General features: G+C 30.8%; 2 protein-coding genes across 3 annotated transcripts in view; both read right to left on the minus strand.

Moving 5' to 3' along the window:
- The window catches only part of LOC118180101 (uncharacterized), a 130998-nt gene that overhangs the window by 45999 nt on the left and 65816 nt on the right, over window positions 1-19183 (minus strand). The gene's annotated exons all lie outside the window — the stretch shown is intronic.
- LOC118190984 (52 kDa repressor of the inhibitor of the protein kinase-like) lies at window positions 5383-7873 on the minus strand. The gene is made up of 3 exons (XM_085812162.1): window positions 7588-7873; window positions 6852-6947; window positions 5383-5611 (listed from the first exon to the last, which is right to left on the minus strand). Exons 1-3 carry the CDS (start codon window positions 7635-7637, stop codon window positions 5383-5385), a joined length of 375 nt encoding a protein of 124 aa, XP_085668288.1. The 5' UTR covers window positions 7638-7873.

Raw genomic sequence — 19183 nt, forward strand, 5'->3', positions numbered from 1 at the left:
GAAAATGGTGCTGCATGCAATATTGTTAAATGAAATAAGACATGAAAACATCGGTTTAAAATGTGTTTAATCGTTTCCGAAAAGTGTTACAAAGCATGTTCAATGTAGCGTCCAGTATTTTCCGAAAGCAAGTTAAATCCTGTTACTGCATTCTCAACAGCAGCTCTTAGCATATCAGGAGGAATGTTACGGACATGTCGATGTATCACATATTTCATTTCTCCCAAATTGTTTAGATTATCAATTAGTTAGATCTTTTGAGATAACCCCATAGCTAAAAGTCACAGAGGTTGAGGTCTGGTGGGAAGAGGGCAAGTGTTGGACTATAAGACGTTCATTCGTGAAATGTTGCCTAAGTAACTGTGCAACACATGTAAGGTGGGGCCCAGCCCTGCATAAAAATCGTAGTATCTAAAATGCCACGTTACTGCAGTTCATGTATCACGAAACATTTTAACATTGACTCTAAGCGAGCTGCAATCACAGTGGTCCAGCTATCCACTGCTTTTCAGAGAAAAATGGTTCAGTTATGAAACTATCTGTCATTCCACACCAAACGGTGTGGATTGACTGCTAGGCAATCGAATGCAGTAGGATAATGCAATAGAACTAGGTAGATAACATGAGGGATTTCTTTGGCCCAAATCAATCAAATTTAATCAGTATCATGTTTTAGGGCCGAACTCAGGCTTCAAAAATTACAAATTAGCGATCTATAAGAAAACGATTTCCAGATTGTACGCACTTGTGCGACTGATTTGTGATCTCACATTTTTTAATCGCTAATTCGTGGTTTTCACGGACGAATTTCTCCCTTACACGGATGGCGCACTCTACTTTCATCGAATTTAACGCCTTTAGATGGTAATTTGCTTACTTCAAAGTTTCTTAAGGATATACAACATATTAAACCCGTGTAACAAAAGGTTAAGTTAGATATTATTTCGACCCATATTTCGTTTAACAATATTGCATACAGCGCCATTTCTCCTCTGGTAGTGAGGTTTCGAACTTTCTCTTTTTCGGGGAAAATAAATTTCCATGACCTCCTTTACACGGTTACCAAGTTTGATAACATTTGATCCAGTAGTTTTCCCTTTATGACCGTTTCAAAGTGGAACTTTAATTACAACCACCCTGTATAACTTTAATTTGAAGCTATGCGTTATATGTATACCATGCGTAAGATTGTCGCTTTTATGGAAAAAATAAAGAATCCAAGCAAATATACTAAGGATAATGAACCAAAACTGAAAAAATTTCGACTCCCTCCTAAAATATATTTTATTTTGATAATATTGAAACTTCGACCTAGAATTTATTGTGCTATCGAAATATTCAATTTGACTTATCTTCTAATCCTAGATCCGACAACAAATCCGTCAAAAATTCCGAATTACCGAAGCTAAAGTAAAAGGTTTAGTATATATTCACTGTATGTTAATAATATATAGAATTTACGCTGATGCAACTTTTTGTCTGAATGCACAAAATGTAATGGAAGAGAAGGCTTATAGAGATCTGTTTTGACATGCCTCTGAAAGTAGATGTAATACTCCTTTTGTCTCTTCAGTGTCAAAAAACTTTCCTTTGAGAGGAAACTTTAGTTTTGGGAAAAGAAAAAAAATCACAAGAAGACAAATTTGAAGAACATGCAAGACGATTGAGTACACATACTTATTTTCGGAACACAAGCGGTTCTCCGATTGGTTATTGAATAATGAAAAGATGCATTGTCATGCAATACAAAACATTTGGAATACGTTTTCTGACTGAATAACGTAAGATTAAAAGTCATCTGATTAATTCACAACCATTTACAAGTCAACTACTCGGGCAATTGCAGAATCGTTTTGATTTTGAGCTTGTAAGACAAACGTAATATCACTGGATTTAAACACTTCTTTAATCTTCCGGAGAACATTCCTTCTTTAGCTCATATTCCAAGAATATTAAGTGAATATAATTATTGCAAAAGAAATTGAATATTCATTTGCACTACGGCTTGGTAGTTTACTAACGAGTTAACAAAACTTAAATTCTGCTTTTTGTGTCTAAGAATACAACAATATTTTAAATATTTACAAATAAAAAATTAAATTGGAGATTTAATTGCAGCCTCACCAGTTGCCTAGCATTTGAAGATTGTTAAATACTAATTGTTTGTTGCGAAATCTAACCCAGGCTGCATGGTTGGTTTTCGTAGTTTTCTAGGTTTTTTTAACAAAGGTTCTCTATGAAAGCATCTTAACCAAATAGCTCCCATGTTCTTTCTATGTTCAAATAACCAAAGCACGATTTCCAAGTGAAGTTACTAGCAAAACCCGAATACTCATTAAAAATGATGTAGCTTGCCAATCGGGAGTAACATGAAAGATACGGCGCCATTAGTTGAATTGCAGTTACGGTACGCTGTTTCTAAACTTAGATGGTCATTCCTTAATTAAATGTAATTGATTTGTAACTTCTACTAGAGCTGACAGTGTTCAGTAGTGATTAAGAGTTGCCGACAGGAGGCGCTGCTAGCGCGTTATCAAAGAATCTGTAAGGAGAAGAAGTAAAGGTTTCCCGAGGCAAATGTGGCTCCGTTAGACTGAAGAGACACTGTGTATGTCCCTGAAGCTTATTTTAAAGGGGCAATCCATCCACCCTCACACCTTTCTGCGCATGTGCGAAATAGCAGGCAAGAAACCGGCATGTCGTCAGCCATATTAGCCAAAGAATCTGTAAGGAAAAGAATGAAAGCTTCCATAGACGCAATGTAAACTTGTTTCGCCTCTGCGCCGCTATATCGAGGAGCCACGGCTGCTATGCAGTGAAACAGCAGCGCAGGGTGGAATTTAAATAGCGCAGTCCGAGGAGATAGTAATTTTTTTTACTTTGAAATTCCTCAAAATGTTTTATTTTCATACATTTCAGATAAATTGTGTAGCTGATCTTTTATCTTCTAATCTTTAATCGTCTAGATGTTTCGCATAGAACATCCTAAAATTCAATTGCAAAATAAATGAATAAATAAATAAATTTTATTATTTTTATATTCCTTATTTTACCCCTTAACTCTTCTTTCTGTAAACTCACAGAATTGTTATTCTTTTGATATAATATCTAGCATTAATTTATAACTAACATCAGAATTAATAGAAAACAAAATTAACTACTGCTGTGATGTTAGATTTCTAACAAATCTGCAATTAATTACATAAATAACGCTATTTTTCTTTTCATATCAAGCATATTATTAAATATTAAAACAAAGAATAACACATTTGAGGTAAAAAAAAATTATTTTTATTGACATTTCTCAAGTTTTAGAATATACATATGCAAAATAATTTTAAGCATCTTCACAAATACCAAGACATTTTTTAGACAATTATTTGGAATGACCATTATGAAAACAATGAGCAAATTTTGCAGCCAAGAACCAAAAACATTTCACTTAAATTAACAAATACAAAATTACACTTAAAAGGCCTTTTAAAGAATTTCACATAAATTATTAAAATAAGTGATTTCATTACTTTTTCATAAAATATTCAATACTTCTTACATTTATTAATACAAGATTAAATACTGAACTTGAAAATCAAACCTTCCAGGTGTTATTAAAACCTGGGAAGAAATTTTATAAATAATCCACTGAATCAAATAAATATTGTTGCAGCTCATCCTGATGAAGATTATTTCAAATTATGAAATTAGAACTTAATTCTTTTAAGTAGCAATTACAAAAAATGCCTACTTTCTACCTTTACTATACATATAATAATTCTAAAAATGCTGTATGCTTGGGCTTGGATTTTACATAATTTTAATTTTGCCAAAAATCTATTTAATAAAGAATTATTTGACCAATGAGTACATTTAATTCTGTAAGCTTAAAAAAGAAGAAAACACATACCATGCAACACATAATGAATTTTTATGAATCCATATTTAAAATTTTACAAGCAAAATTTGCATATAACTAACCAAAACAGAAAAAATAATTAAAAACAATTAGAAGTACCCCTAAATAAATTGAAAACACTGAAATACATTACAATTATCTGACCTCAACTTTAAAGAAGAAAAAAAAAGAGAAATTTTAATTATTTGGAATGACCATTATGAAAAAAGAGCAAAGTTTGCAACCAAAAGCCAAAAGCATTTCACTTAAATTAACAAATACAAGATTACATTTAAAAAGTCTTACATAAGTTGCACATAAATTACTAAAATAACTAATTTCATTCTTTTTGTTCATAAAATATTCAATACTTCTCACATTTATTAATATAAGATTAAATACTTAACTTGAAAATCAAACCTATAGGTATTAAGAAGTTTTGTAAATAATCCACTGAATCAAATAAATATTGCTGCAGCTCATCCTGATGAAGATTGTTTCAAATTATGAAATTAGAAATTAATTCTTTTAAGTAGCAATTACAAAAAATGCCTACTTTCTACCTTCACTATACATATAATAATTCTAAAAATGCTGTATGCTTGGGCTTGGATTTTACATAATTTTAATTTTTCCAAAAATCTATTTAATAAAGAATTATTTGACCAATGAGTACATTTAATTCTGTAAGCTTAAAAAAGAAGAAAACACATACCATGCAACACATAATGAATTTTTATGAATCCATATTTAAAATTTTACAAGCAAAATTTGCATATAACTAACCAAAACAGAAAAATAATTAAAAACAATTAAAAGTACCCCTAAATAAATTGAAAACACTGAAATACATTACAATTATCTGACCTCAACTTTAAAGAAGAAAAAAACAGAGAAATTTTAATTATTTGGAATGACCATTATGAAAAAAGAGCAAAGTTTGCAACCAAAAGCCAAAAGCATTTCACTTAAATTAACAAATACAAGATTACATTTAAAAAGTCTTACATAAGTTGCACATAAATTACTAAAATAACTAATTTCATTCTTTTTGTTCATAAAATATTCAATACTTCTCACATTTATTAATATAAGATTAAATACTTAACTTGAAAATCAAACCTATAGGTATTAAGAAGTTTTGTAAATAATCCACTGAATCAAATAAATATTGCTGCAGCTCATCCTGATGAAGATTGTTTCAAATTATGAAATTAGAAATTAATTCTTTTAAATAGCAATTGCAAGAAATGCCTATTTTCCACTTTCACTATACATATAATAATTCTAAAAATGCTGTATGCTTGGATTTTACATAATTTTAATTTTGCCAAAAATCAACAGTCAATATTTCGACTAATAACCGTCAATTTTGTTGTACAGCATTCTTTGAGCATAACATGACAGGCGATCCAAACCATCAATTTTGTTGCACAGTATTCTTTGAGCATAACATGACAGGTGATCCACTATTATTGATGAGTTATTTCTTAGATGGCACTATTGTTAAGCATATTGAAATAATAACAGTAAACACTGTAGATACCTGTTTGTTCAAATTTTGTCGGCACTGCACAGGAATGTAAATATCGCATCTTTGGTGAACAGTAATCATGATCTTTGGAGTGTGACGAACATATTAGTGCAGTTTTATACAAATTAGTTGGTGATATATTTAACAAGTCTTGATTACTGCATGCGGGAGCCCATTGTTTTGATCTATAAAAATGAAAACATTAATTTTATATTTTAAATTTCAATAAATCCATTTTCAGTGTTAGTAGAAAAATAGCAAACTAAAAACATTCTTTATACATTAGTTACACAATCTCGAGAAGGGTTATATATTTTTTAAGAACAAACATTAAATTATAATTTAAGGAAAAATTCATGTACATAATATGATTTATTACATTTCTGACATATTTATACTAATTCTCTATTATTTTGATCTATGAAAACAAAAAAACAATTTTATTTTCTTTAATTAAAAGAACCTCTTTTCAGTGTTATTAGAAATTTAACCTTGTTATAAAATTCCTTTTACATTAGTAACAAATTCTGAAACGATTGCATTTCATCTAATTTTATTTTGATGTACGAAAACCAATAATTTTGCAGATATTGTGTTAAATTGTAGTTACCGGTCATAGTATCTAGTTAAACAATTTAGCATTTCTTTGTACAGTTTTGTTAACAATATGATTAAAAAAGGATAAGGCACCAATAAAAAGTACACATTGTTCGTAAAGTGCATCTTTAAAATGTTTCCTTCCTTATTCACACTAATATGTAGTGGTTCCCTAAAGTGTTCGTACACTTATGTTTCAGTGAAATAGTGCTGTGAGAATTTTTTAATATCTATAAATTTATCTTAGCAAAACTCTATAAAAGTATTATAAGAATACAGTAAAACTTTGGGGGGGGGGAATTAATAATTAAAAAGTAACAAAAAAGTTACCTCACAAAAATCTTCGTGCACTTTAAAGAAATCTGCAGACACTATTACGAAATATTGCAGTTAAATTTCTGTCAGTTTTTGTAGGATATCCTGCAGCATTCAAGCTTGTAATACATAAATTACAAAAATTATCCTCTAAAATATTAGAAGAAAAAAATTTTTAAAAAATTTGGTTTTATTCAAAATCACTTCGAGATATGAGAAAATATTGGGCTTTATAATCAAATTCAATTCCGGGCTACAGCGCATTTTTTACAAATTCTTAAAGTGTATGAACACTTTTGGGAGCAACTGTATCACAAGCACAGTTATCTTGAATATTTACAGAAGAACACTGAACTATTTGTCCATGATAAGGAACACTTAATGGAAAAAAACAAGCTATTTATTTAAATTATTCCAAATACATGAAATATTTGCTTCTCTATCAAAAATTGAGATATATATATATTATTAATTATCAAAGCTTAGTTTCTTTTAAACTTAGAAATGATTTACCTAATAGGATCCTTAGGAAATCTGAAAAATTTCCTGTCTGGTGTTTTTCGAGATGTCCCACAAACACTACAGCGATACCAGGATTTGGGTTGTTTGCTAAGTAAAAGATAGATTGAGTTAGTCTGTTATTCACTAAACCACATCAAATATTGAGAGAAATCAAAATTATATTTTTATAATAATGAATATAAAATTTTCAAAAATAATCATAAAATACGAAAAATTGTATATAACTATCAATATACTACATTAAAAATAGTCTTCAGTGGCCACTAATATTAACTAAGTTTATAAATTTTCTCAGATAAATTATTTGGTAATTATAGCATAAATTTAAAGCTGAAGCATAATACAATTTATTAATAAAATTAATTTATGCAATCATACATGCCATTAGTTGCCGCATTATTATAAATGGCAAATTTATTCCTGATCGCTCGTTTTGTCGTAATATTATTATTAGTTGACTTTAAAGCTTAAAACTCAGTAAAAAAATTTGGAAAGAAATAGCAATATGCCTGCAAAAACTATAGTATTTGTTTGCCATATGATTAATTATATAAATTGAGATTCATATGCTAAAATGCAAAGTTAATATATTAAGAATGAAAATCTAGCTGCTGTGTGATACAATGAGACAAAATATTTTTGGAGCTTGGGAATCAAAATTAATGTACTATACAAAATCAATTTTTAAAATCTATGATAGGTTTTCGAATTAAAAAAGCAAGCTTACCTCACAGAAAGAGAATCGGGTGAATTCCGGTGATCGTCCTTGCGAAACATCCAACTTATGATCAGCTTAAATAACCAGAGAAAAGAACTGAAAAAAACTTTTAATGAACCTCTTCGAACAACGTGGTAAAAGATTGCTAGCGTTATACTCTCGGCCTACGTAATTTGAATTGAGTATTCTTTTCTTTTGTGTACTTGCTGTAACAGATCTTACAGCTTTGTGATTGAGAATTTAAAATGTTTTGGAGCCAGATCGCTCCTCTACAACAACAAAATGATTAATAAATACATAATAAAGTAAATATCTTTGTGATGATAATCTTTGTTATTAAATACAAAGTCAACCAGCTCCTGAGTACAGTTCAAGTGGTCCGTCGAGAATCGAAGGTGAACTCTCCCATTTTAATCTCTATTGAATTTAAAGAGTATAACTGTTATAAATATGGAAGCTCTAAAAACTAGAAAAAGAGTGTTAAAAAGTTCACTGACGAGGCATAAAGATAAAGTTGTTTCGTCATTAGATGTTTCAGATTCAGTTGCGTTGCAGCTATTTGAAACCAAAACTAATGAAATCTCTAACGAACTTAAATCTGTATTTTATTCAATTTTCGAAACATGTAAACCCGAAGAATTGGATAACTTTATTAAGGATAAAGAAGATACAGATGATATTGTTGATGAGTTGCTATTGATGATTAAACGTAAATTAGCAGTAGTAAAAAATAAGATGAATTCTGAACATTCTGTTTCTCCTGTGCGGAGTAATAATAATTCAAATGTGTTTTCGGATGTTAAGTTACCGACGCTATCGGTACCAACATTCAATGGTAAAATAGAGAATTGGATAATGTTTAAAGATATGTTTAAAGCTAGTGTAATAGAAAACAAATCTATTTCGAGTAATGCAATGAGATTGCAATATTTAAAAGCTAGTTGTAAGGACGAAGCTCTGAGAGTAATACAGTCTATTTCTATTTCGGATATAAATTTCGATATAGCTTGGAAACTTTTAGAAGATAGGTATTCGAATAAACGTGAGCTTTTAAGTGCTATAATAAAAAAGCTTTTGAATCAGCCGAGTATTAGCGAGACATCTAGTTCTATTCGAAATTTAATTGATGTAACGAACGAATGTATTCGAACTTTAAATATTTTAAACTACAAAGTAGAAAACTTATCGGAAATAATGATTGTGTATTTGATAGTGGATAAGTTTGATAAATCGACTCGATACTGGTGGGAAAAGGAATTAAAAAACTCGATTGAACGATTGAACAATTACTTTCGTTTTTACAAAGCCAAGCGAGAACGCTTCAAAATAGTAAAATAAAGGAGGTAAAAAAGAGTAATAATTCTCCACATAAACTTACGAGTATGATATCCACTTCTAATACAAAAAACATAAATTTGAAATGCATAAAATGCCGTGGTGAAGAATTCCATTCATTATATAAGTGTCCGGAATTTATACATCTTTCTGTCAATGACAGGTGTGAATTCGTGAAAAGAAATAAGCTTTGTTTTAATTGTTTGAAAAACCATTCCGTTCGAACGTGTTCGTCTAATTATCGATGTCAAAAATGCTCACGAAAGTATTCAACGCTATTACATTTCGAAAATGAAAAACAAAATAAATCCGAAAGTGCTCATATTTCAAAGCCGGAAGTAGGGGGGGGGAGAAGACGACAGTCAGTCTCAACAGGACTAGAAGGGCTAGCTCATAGAGCTTTTCCCCCTGAAGCAGAAAGTGAGAAGTGATGACGTACCCATGATGACACTGAGCGCGCCAATATAATTCACAGCTTGGAAATTAGCGTTTTTGAACCAGCGTTTAAAATGAGCTGTGTGTGAAAGATAGCTATAATTTGGAAGAGGCAATGTTACTGCTTTATGCATTTTAGACTGAACCATTAAAAAATTTAATAATGCTTACTCAATTTTAAAATAATAGATAAAATGTGCTACTCTTTTAACATAAAGTTCCGTGAGTTTTTTTTTTATTTTTATTTGCAGGTTTTTTTTATTTAATGCACGTTTATTTCTAATCATTTCTTTATTTGCATGCTAACTGAGAGAATTTTTATACTGCTTCTAAGATAACTATAATAGCAGCTATTTAAATTTACTCAAAAAACAACTTTACATTGACATAGGTTTAAACATATATGACATATATGGCAACATTTCTGCTAACCTACGTTTGATTTTTTGCCTGATTGTAAATTTTACATTGTTATAATTCTCTTCCGATTCAATATAACAGATATTTTTTTAATAATTTTGTAATTTATACTTATATCTATATTACAATTAAATAAATGTGTATAAGATTGTTACCTTAATTTTGACAAAATAGCTTTATTCAGAGTACCTAAAACAGTTACTTAATTTTTCAAAAGTGTGAGTAAAGGAAGCAGGTCTTTTTATGCCAATTACTTTGATGTTTTATACTATTATATTTTATCTAGAATGCTAATCTAGCACAAAATCTAATCAATAATTAGTTACAAAGGATACAATAAGAATAACTTTAACAAGTACTTAACAAAATTAGTTTGTTAAATACTTGTTATTCTTGTTGGTATTATTTTGGTACTATTCATAATACCGAAGATATTATCGATTAACTCATAGAAGTCAGATGCTTTCTGATTTCCTGTGGGGTAGAGTATACGTTTTGCGGTACTTTTTGAAAAGGTTTTCTCTGGAGCGATTTTTTGTCTCTCGTTTCCCTTGACCATTAAATAATTTGGTTTTAGTTTGTGACACAATTTGATTTCTTCTCAATCTCTATTTAAAACCTCTTTAATAATATCAAAATTTAAAACAGTTACATCTTCTAAAACAAATCCTCTATCTCTATCTAAAACGCGGTTTCTCAGTAATTTGAGGCAGAGCCGGAAGTGAGACCTCTGATTAAAACAAACTGCACATTTTGAAAAGAACCAACTTAGTCTGTTTAGAGTCATAGCAGAGTTTTCAATCTATATGCATTTCGTCGAAACTGAGAGCGCATATTTTTTCTACAGAATACAAATATTCGCCTCTTTCCTTCTTTAGAGTAAGAACATTACTTTAAATTCTTGGACTACACTAAAATTTAGAAAACACTAAAAAATAAAATAAACACCATTTCTTTAATTTGATAATATTAGGTAAAGGTATTCCAATTTTTTTCTTATTTTTTTTTTCTTTCCAAAAGTCATAGCTTTAAGATGACAGAGCTCTTATGACAATGCAACGTGAAATATTTTCACTAGTCCACCTGATTTTTTCAGTAATGCATTAATCTGCGTCTTTATAAAAATAGGCTTTAGACATTTTTCCAAATTCTCCGATTTGTGCTCCCCCCCCCCAAATTTCGCTATTTGAGATTTTAATTTCTGATACCAATTTCTGTCTAGATGTCGTCCACCTTCTTTGTCGCTGAACAAACATTCTAAAATTTTTCTTTTCTCTATTTTTCAATACTTTAATACAATTTAATACAATTTTCTAAGGATATTATTTTGTTCTTCAAATTATCAATGCATTCTTGTTTATCCTTAAATCTGATGATCTACATTTTCATTTGTGAGTTTTATTTCAAAATCATTAAAATTTGATTTATTATTGTCATCGTCAATTTCGATTTATTATTGTCATCATAATTTACTTTCGGCACAGCATTCCATTTCAACAGTTTCTTTTTGTGGCTATCCAAACAAGCGATTTTTCATATCATCTGCATTAACACTGCATAGAAAATGTTCGCTGCAGATTTTTCCGCTCTTCACATTAATAGAATCTTCTCTTTGACATTTGTGTATCCATTCTTTCGTCAAAAGCAAACTCTCATTTGGATCCTTTGGTCCCATGAAATAAAATATCTCATCCTTTCATACTTCTGTAAGTGCTACGACACGTTACTGCAGCGCAAAAAGCCATATTACGTAAACGATACTTTACAATATAGAATTTAAAATAAAAACTGACTAAAATTACATATATATAAATTATTTTAAATATATACATTATTAGAAAACAGATATATATATTATTAAAATTAATTTGGGATATGTAACCTCTAGAAAATCGTCTCGCAGCTCAATGAAACTACTGTTTTAAACGCGGGAAATCAGGACAGGTGGCATCACAGTGACGTCAGATTATTGCCTGTTACGTCCCCCCATTAGGCTCGCGTCGGCGAGGCGTCGAACAAAGAAATGAGCTAGCCCTTCTATTTATCCATGCAGTCTCAATCCGAATGCTGAAAAATTTGTTTATGACTCTTCTACCAATAAAGAAAGTATTTTCGCCGGCACAGCTGTAAACGGAATGTGTCAGACCAAAAATGTTTTACTTTCTACTGCGAATATTTTAATCAGAGATTGTTACGGTGAATTAAAATCAGTTCCCGCTTTGTGTGATGTAGGTTCGAAGACGTCATTCTTAACGATTGAATGTGCTAATTCGTTAAGGATTAAAAGAGAAAAAATATCTGTTGCGGTTTCTGGATTAAATAACACGAGAATAAGTATTAATTCTAAAGTATGTGCTTCTATTTCAAACGGTATTGACTTTGAAATGAGTTTAGAATTTTTGTGCGTGCCTAAAATCTCGGACTCCATACCAATAAATAATATAGAAGTTCCAACTGAACATTTTCCTCAAAACATTAGGTTTGTTGATCCAAACTTTTATAAAAGAGGAAAAATTGATGCATTATTAGGCGCAGATGTGTTTTATCAGATCTTAAAATTCAGTCAAATTGAAGTACCCAATTCAGAGTTAAGATTTCAAAATTCTGTTTTTGGCTTTATAGCCACTGGTAGTATTTTAAGTTCAGATATTAAAAATACGCGAACGGTTCACTGTGGATTAATTAATAATTATAGTGATATAGAAAATGAAATTAAAAAATTTTGGCAACTTGAGTCTATAGGAATTAAAGATGATCGCTTTGAAAATGAGATAGATCAATCTTTAGAAACATTTGAAAAAACTGTTCGTTTTAAAGGTAACCGGTATGAGGTTCAGTTACCATGGAAAAGAGATTGGGGAGAGCTCAATAATAACTTCATTGTTGATAAAAACAGACTTAATTTACTTATGCGTAGACTTCAAAAAGATCCAAATCTTCATTTGCAGTATATTGAAACTTTAAAAGACTATGAAAATAAGAATATTATAGAGAAAGTTAGATGTCCTAAAGAACCTGTTGATAAACCTGTGTTCTATTTGCCACATCAACCAGTTTTTAGAGAGGAAAGTGCAACTACAAAAATGAGAATAGTATTTGATGCGAGTTCGAGTCATAACTTTAAGCATTTAAGTCTAAATGATTGCCTGTGGTCAGGGCCAAACCTGAATTCGAACATATTCGACATTCTTGTTAATTTCAGATTAAACAAAGTCGCCTTTACTTCAGACATAGAGAAAGCTTTCCTACAAATTTTATTAGCCGAAAAAGACAGAGATGCAGTTCGTTTTCTGTGGGAAGAAAATGGTAAAATTCAAGTTTACAGATTTAATCGTGTTCTTTTTGGTGTTACGAGCAGTCCATTCCTTTTGACTGCTACTTTGAAAACTCACATGAGAAAGCACACTGAAGAATTCCCGACTACATCAGAATGCTTAGACCGCTGTTTGTATGTGGATGATTTTATTTCTGGAGCTGATAATGTGTCGGATGCCTTTAAGATCTCCACTCAAGCTACATCAATTATGAGCCAAGCTAGCATGGTGCTACGAAAATGGACTACGAATGACAATACATTGATGCAGTTTTGGACACGTGAAGGTTTCGATACACAGCCACAAGTCAACACTATTAAAGTTTTGGGACTGCCATGGAATCCTGCTGAAGATTGTCTAATATTGGGAAAGCAGAGCCTAGTGGACAGTCTGTCTAAAAACGAAAGTACCAAAATATTCCTGCTACGTACAATTGGAAGGATTTTTTATCCGCTTGGGTTGCTTTTACCGTTTACTATTCGTGCAAAGTTCATTCTACAAGTCTTATGGATGAAGAAAATTTCTTGGGTTGAAGAAATACCTGTAGATATACAAAAAATATGGCTTCAGTGGTGCTCCGAGGTTCCTGATCTTTCAGAGTTACGAGTTCCTAGAAACGCGCTCAATTTAAATATACAAGAGCCAACCGATATCTTAGAACTACACTGCTTCTGCGATGCTAGCCAAAAAACTTATGGTGCTGCTATTTATGCAAGAGTTGTGAAGTATAATAATATCGAAGTGAATTTATTTGGTTAGCAAGAGTCGAGCGACACTACTAGGGAAAATCACTCTTCCGAGACTAGAATTACTCGGTGCTTTGCTTGCCGCCCGACTAGCGAGTAAAGTCAAGAAAACAGTGGATTTTAAAAAGCCCTCCTTAGTGTTCTTTTGGACGGATTCAAAAATAACTCTCTATTGGATTAAAGGATCTACGAAACGATGGAAATCATTTGTTGCCAATAGAGTTAACGAAATACAGAGTTTAAGTGATACCAGTGCCTGGGCACACTGCCCTGGGAAGCAAAATCCAGCTGATCTCCTCAGCAGGGGGGTCAGTGCTGACATTTTATTGAACAGTTGCATTTGGTGGCATGGACCCCAATTTTTGAGAGAAAAGACTATGTTCCGGTAGACAATAATGACATTCTAATTTCATTAGATGACTTTTCTGATGAACTAAAGAAAACTGATGACTCTAATGATCATTCTCCTATTGCCTTTACTGTTTTAAATCATAGTTCTATAGTTGATGATATTCTTTCCTTGAGTAATAATTATTTAACTATTGTTCATGTTATGTGCTATGTATTTAGATTTATCAATAATGTTAAAAATGAAAAGCTTACAGGTCACCTTACATTTAGCGAGTTGAGAAGAGCGGAAATCTATTTATTTAGGTCAATCCAACAAGGTGAGTTTGTAGATGAAATAAAACATCTTGAGAGAGGTGCCTCAGTGCACAGCAACAGCAAGGTAAAATCTTTAAACTGTTTTTTAGATAAAGACAATGTTTTAAGGGTTGGAGGCAGACTGAAACATTCTGACCTCAGTACATATGAGAAAAATCCAATTGTTCTGCCAGATAAGCATCCGTTAACTTTAATAATTGTGGGATATTATCATTTAAAATATTTGCATGTTGGTTCAAATGCATTATTGTACTCGTATCATGTTCGACGTAAATTTTGGGTCTTAAATGGCAGAAATGTTTGTCGTAAAGTTGTTTTTCAATGTATAACTTGTCTTAAAAACAAACCTGTTTTTGAGACTCAAATAATGGGTGATCTGCCCAAAGAACGAGTAACACCTTCTTAGCCATTTAGTAATGTTGGAACTGATTTTTGTGGACCATTCCACATTAAATTTAAAAATCAGCGTAAGGGAAAACTGAACAAAGTGTATGTGTGCATATTTGTATGCTTAAGCACCAAAGCTATCCATTTAGATTTTGTCTCTGATCTTACTTCAGATGCCTTTATAGCTTGTTTGAAAAGATTTTTTAGTCGCAGGGGTAAATGTGCAAAATTATTCAGTGACAATGCAAAGAATTATGTGGGTGCAAGCATTGAGCTCAGAAAATTGCATAAATTGGTTAAACACCCAGATGAAACACTAACTAAATACCTGCTAAGTGAAAACATTGAGTGGAGGTTTATTCCTCCTAAATCACCAAACTTCGGCGGCCTTTGGGAAGCCGGGGTGAAATCTTTTAAGTTTCATTTGAAACGAATTATTGGTAATGCTCATCTGTTTCTTGAAGAATTTCTCACTGTGATTCTAGAAATTGAAAGCGTATTAAATTCTAGACCCCTTACTCCCTTATCATCCGAGTTTGATAATTTTGAAACCTTGTTCCCCGGACATTTTCTCATAGGGAGGCCTTTAGCTTCAATAGGTGAACCCCAACTTATTGAGATACCAGAAAATAGGCTCTCAAAGTGGCAAAAAATAACGAAATATAGTCAACAAATTTGGAAGTTATGGAAGAGAGACTATTTAAATACCCTTCAACAACGTAGTAAATGGAATGTTTACTAAAGATAATGTTAAGGTGGGTTCACTTGTGTTAGTCAAGGATGAGCATATGCCCAGTACAAAATGGTTAACAGGTAGAATTGCAGAAATAATTTTTGGAAAAGATAAAAAAGTTCGAGTGATTAACATAGTATTACCAGGTGGTAAAATGTTAAAAAGAAATATGAGAGACATTTGTGTTCTTCCTGTGAATTGTAATTAAATTTATGTATTGTATATTGTAATGTGTTTCTTTCCAGTGTTTATATTGCATCTATGATTTAATGTGTATTTTAAAAATTTAACCATTGTATTGATTGCTATTGCTTACAATTGTTTGTTATTATATTGTGCTTTAAAACAGTGTATACCAATTGTAATATTTTGAAACCCGTAAGGTTTCAAGGTCGGGAGTATGTTCAGTAGTGATTAAGAGTTGCCGACAGGAGGCGCTGCTAGCGCGTTATACTCTCGACCTACGTAATTTGAATTGAGTATTCTTTTCTTTTGTGTACTTGCTGTAACAGATCTTACAGCTTTGTGATTGAGAATTTAAAATGTTTTGGAGCCAGATCGCTCCTCTACAACAACAAAATGATTAATAAATACATAATAAAGTAAATATCTTTGTGATGATAATCTTTGTTATTAAATACAAAGTCAACCAGCTCCTGAGTACAGTTCAGACAGTAAGAATTGAAGTGTAAATAAATAATATCGTGTGCAGTCTTGATTAATATAAAATTAGAAATATTTGCATAGAAAAACATTTGCATGCAGACAGAAAGTTTTTTGAAATATTTGCAATTATTTTATAAGAAGGATTTATTAATAACCGTAATAATTAATTATTATATTACTGATGATTAGAATTCAGTTCTTGACAGTTACATTCTAAATTAGAATTTTAAGGATATAATGAAAATACGCTACGCATAAAAATACATTTTAGGATAAAAAATGAGTGGATTTTTTATGTTTAAAAACTTCTTAAATTCATTTAATAAACATCGTATCCTCGTTGTTAATTGAATCCAGAATGTTGAGTGTCGTTTATATAATTATTCTTACTTGTCCACAGAACCTGTTGACTTATCCAGCCATTAAGTAGCTGCAGATCATTTCTACATAATCATTGAACTTCCATTAATTCAGTCTCTAGAGGGTTGTATGTTTATATCACAATTTGACTTTTATAAAAATGATTATTCTAAATCTTATGTTTCTATAACAATATACTGTGCTTTAAAAATGTGGATGATAATATCAGCCACTTCATAAGCAACAGCTTGTTTAGAAATAAAGTAGTATGCAGTTAATGTCATAAAATATTTTAATAAAATTCAAATAAACATCAAACGAAAGTTCTCAGTTTTAGACAATTCGATTTAAACGAAGTTAAAGTAAGTAGCAGACGATAAAACGCCGAAGATAAAAATTTACTCTTACAAATATTTTTTTTTAAAGGAAGAAAGAGAGAAATTTAAAAAAATAGTTAAAAATTTGAATAATATCATCTATAATTTTAAAAAATAGCTTTTCATATAGTATTAATAAACATTTATTAAGCATCATTGAGGGAAAAAATTTCATATATAATTCATTCTCCGTAATTTTATTTGAAATGTAAGGTTAAAAATAGCTGTGGCAATTCACTGTAACAAAAATCCATAAACCACATTTGGCGTTATTATCGCTCAAAAAAAAAAAAGATGCCAAGTTTCAAAACGCGAAAATATGTAAATTCGTGTATATCTTAGAAAATTTTGAATAAAAAAGTCTAATTTTTTGCAGGTATGCTTAGAAATACACCTACTTTAAGATGATGGTAAAAATTGTATAGGTTACAATTCAAAACTTTTTTCGAAAAATTTATAAAAATTATTTAAAAATAGAAATTTAAAATATAAAACACAAAAAATGGGTAAATTTTATTTGGAATGAACCTAAATTTCGAAATGTGAAAGGAAAAATCAAAAAAGTTTAATAAAAAAAGAGATATTAATAAATATTTGCCAAATTCAATTAACATTGAGGATTTTGAGAGCTAATATTTTAAAAACTACTCGTACGATTTTTACAAAACTTGGCATTCTGGCATAATTTGAGTCGTAGAATCGAAATATGGAAAAAAGATTGGTATGTTATTTCAGAAAAAGTCCGATTTTGTGTCAAAATAACTACGTTAGAATAGTGCTATATATAAATCTAATATATATCCTAAGTCGCGCTTTCGAGACATGAAAAACTCAGTTTGAATTTTGTCAATCGGCCCAGTAGAACGGGAGATATAGCACGGATTTTTTTTTTTTTTTTTCTTGAGCAGTGTACCTTGTATTACAATATACTAACAGTGCATTGTTAACTAAGCTGAAGCATCTAGCTAAAGAAATTGTTAAATTAACAGGGAATCGGCGTAAAGATAAGGTCGATGCTTATTGTCAATTTTCTTTTTTTAGAATATAGCTCCTTGGTGAGGGTTGTATTTTTAGCCTAAAGGAGAGTTAGCCGGAGTCTGCCACCAAATATTATCGCCCTGTTTTTTAATTAAAGAAATCAAATAGTGAAGAATCTGCATGAATGTATGTATGTTCCTCGCATTGCGGAAAAACAACGATGCCTAGAGCCATCAATTTTTGAATAACGTAGTCCTCCACCGCACTTGGAATCCCGAATCTTGAGTTTCGAGTTTGTTTTATTATCTATTTCATATTTTTTTAACTTTAACGAATTTTTGATTAACAAACTCAACGATTTCAATGTGAGCAGTGGCAACACATTGTACGGAATAAAATATTTTTATTTCCAGCGTGCCAGACTATCTATCGGAAATTCTAAAGATATGCTGTTTAAAAATATTTTTAGCCCAAAGGGACGTTAACCCAAATGCTCTTGAAACGTGTATGTATGTGTAAATGAAACAAACGCCCCGTAATATAAAATTTGAAAGCTTTCAGATTTTGTTATTGATTTATTTATCTATTTTTACATTTAGAGTAATTAATTTAATCAGTTAGAATCTGTTAATAGACAAACAAGAAATAAAATGAATTATGTTATGTAGATGCAGTGACACAGATATGTAGAATATTTGCTGACCTTTATTGCATTCTTCGCACGCCGCTGTTTTTTTCCAAATAATTAAGGTAAAATCCTCAGCTGCTAAAAAATGAATACTTCTTAGAGGATGTTTTAAGTAACAGTTCTTATTTACATTATGCATGAGAAAAACCAGGAAAATACATGCACTCAGACCGTTTCCAGAACTAGAATCCGGAATGGTTTGCTTCAGCGACTTTAGCCACTCAGCCATTTAATAGTCATCTCCAATCATAAATGTTTCCGCACGCAAATTTCCTAACTACACATTATCATTGCAACTCTAGAAGAGGCTTCCTGCACTGGATCAGTGGTTTGCAATAGTTATTGTTATAATTAATCGATGAGAAAAAATTTTTATTGGATATTTTTTGAAAAATAATTAAAATTACGGTGACATACAGGAAAATTTCAGTTTATTATTAAATGAATTTAGAAAAATATGAATACATATTACTACTCAGAACTTCAGAAAATTAATTCTT

Source organism: Stegodyphus dumicola, chromosome 1, assembly GCF_044657685.1.
Source record: "Stegodyphus dumicola isolate Sdum_Otavi_A_Nest chromosome 1, ASM4465768v1".
In the NCBI taxonomy this organism is placed as follows: Eukaryota; Metazoa; Arthropoda; class Arachnida; order Araneae; family Eresidae; genus Stegodyphus; species Stegodyphus dumicola.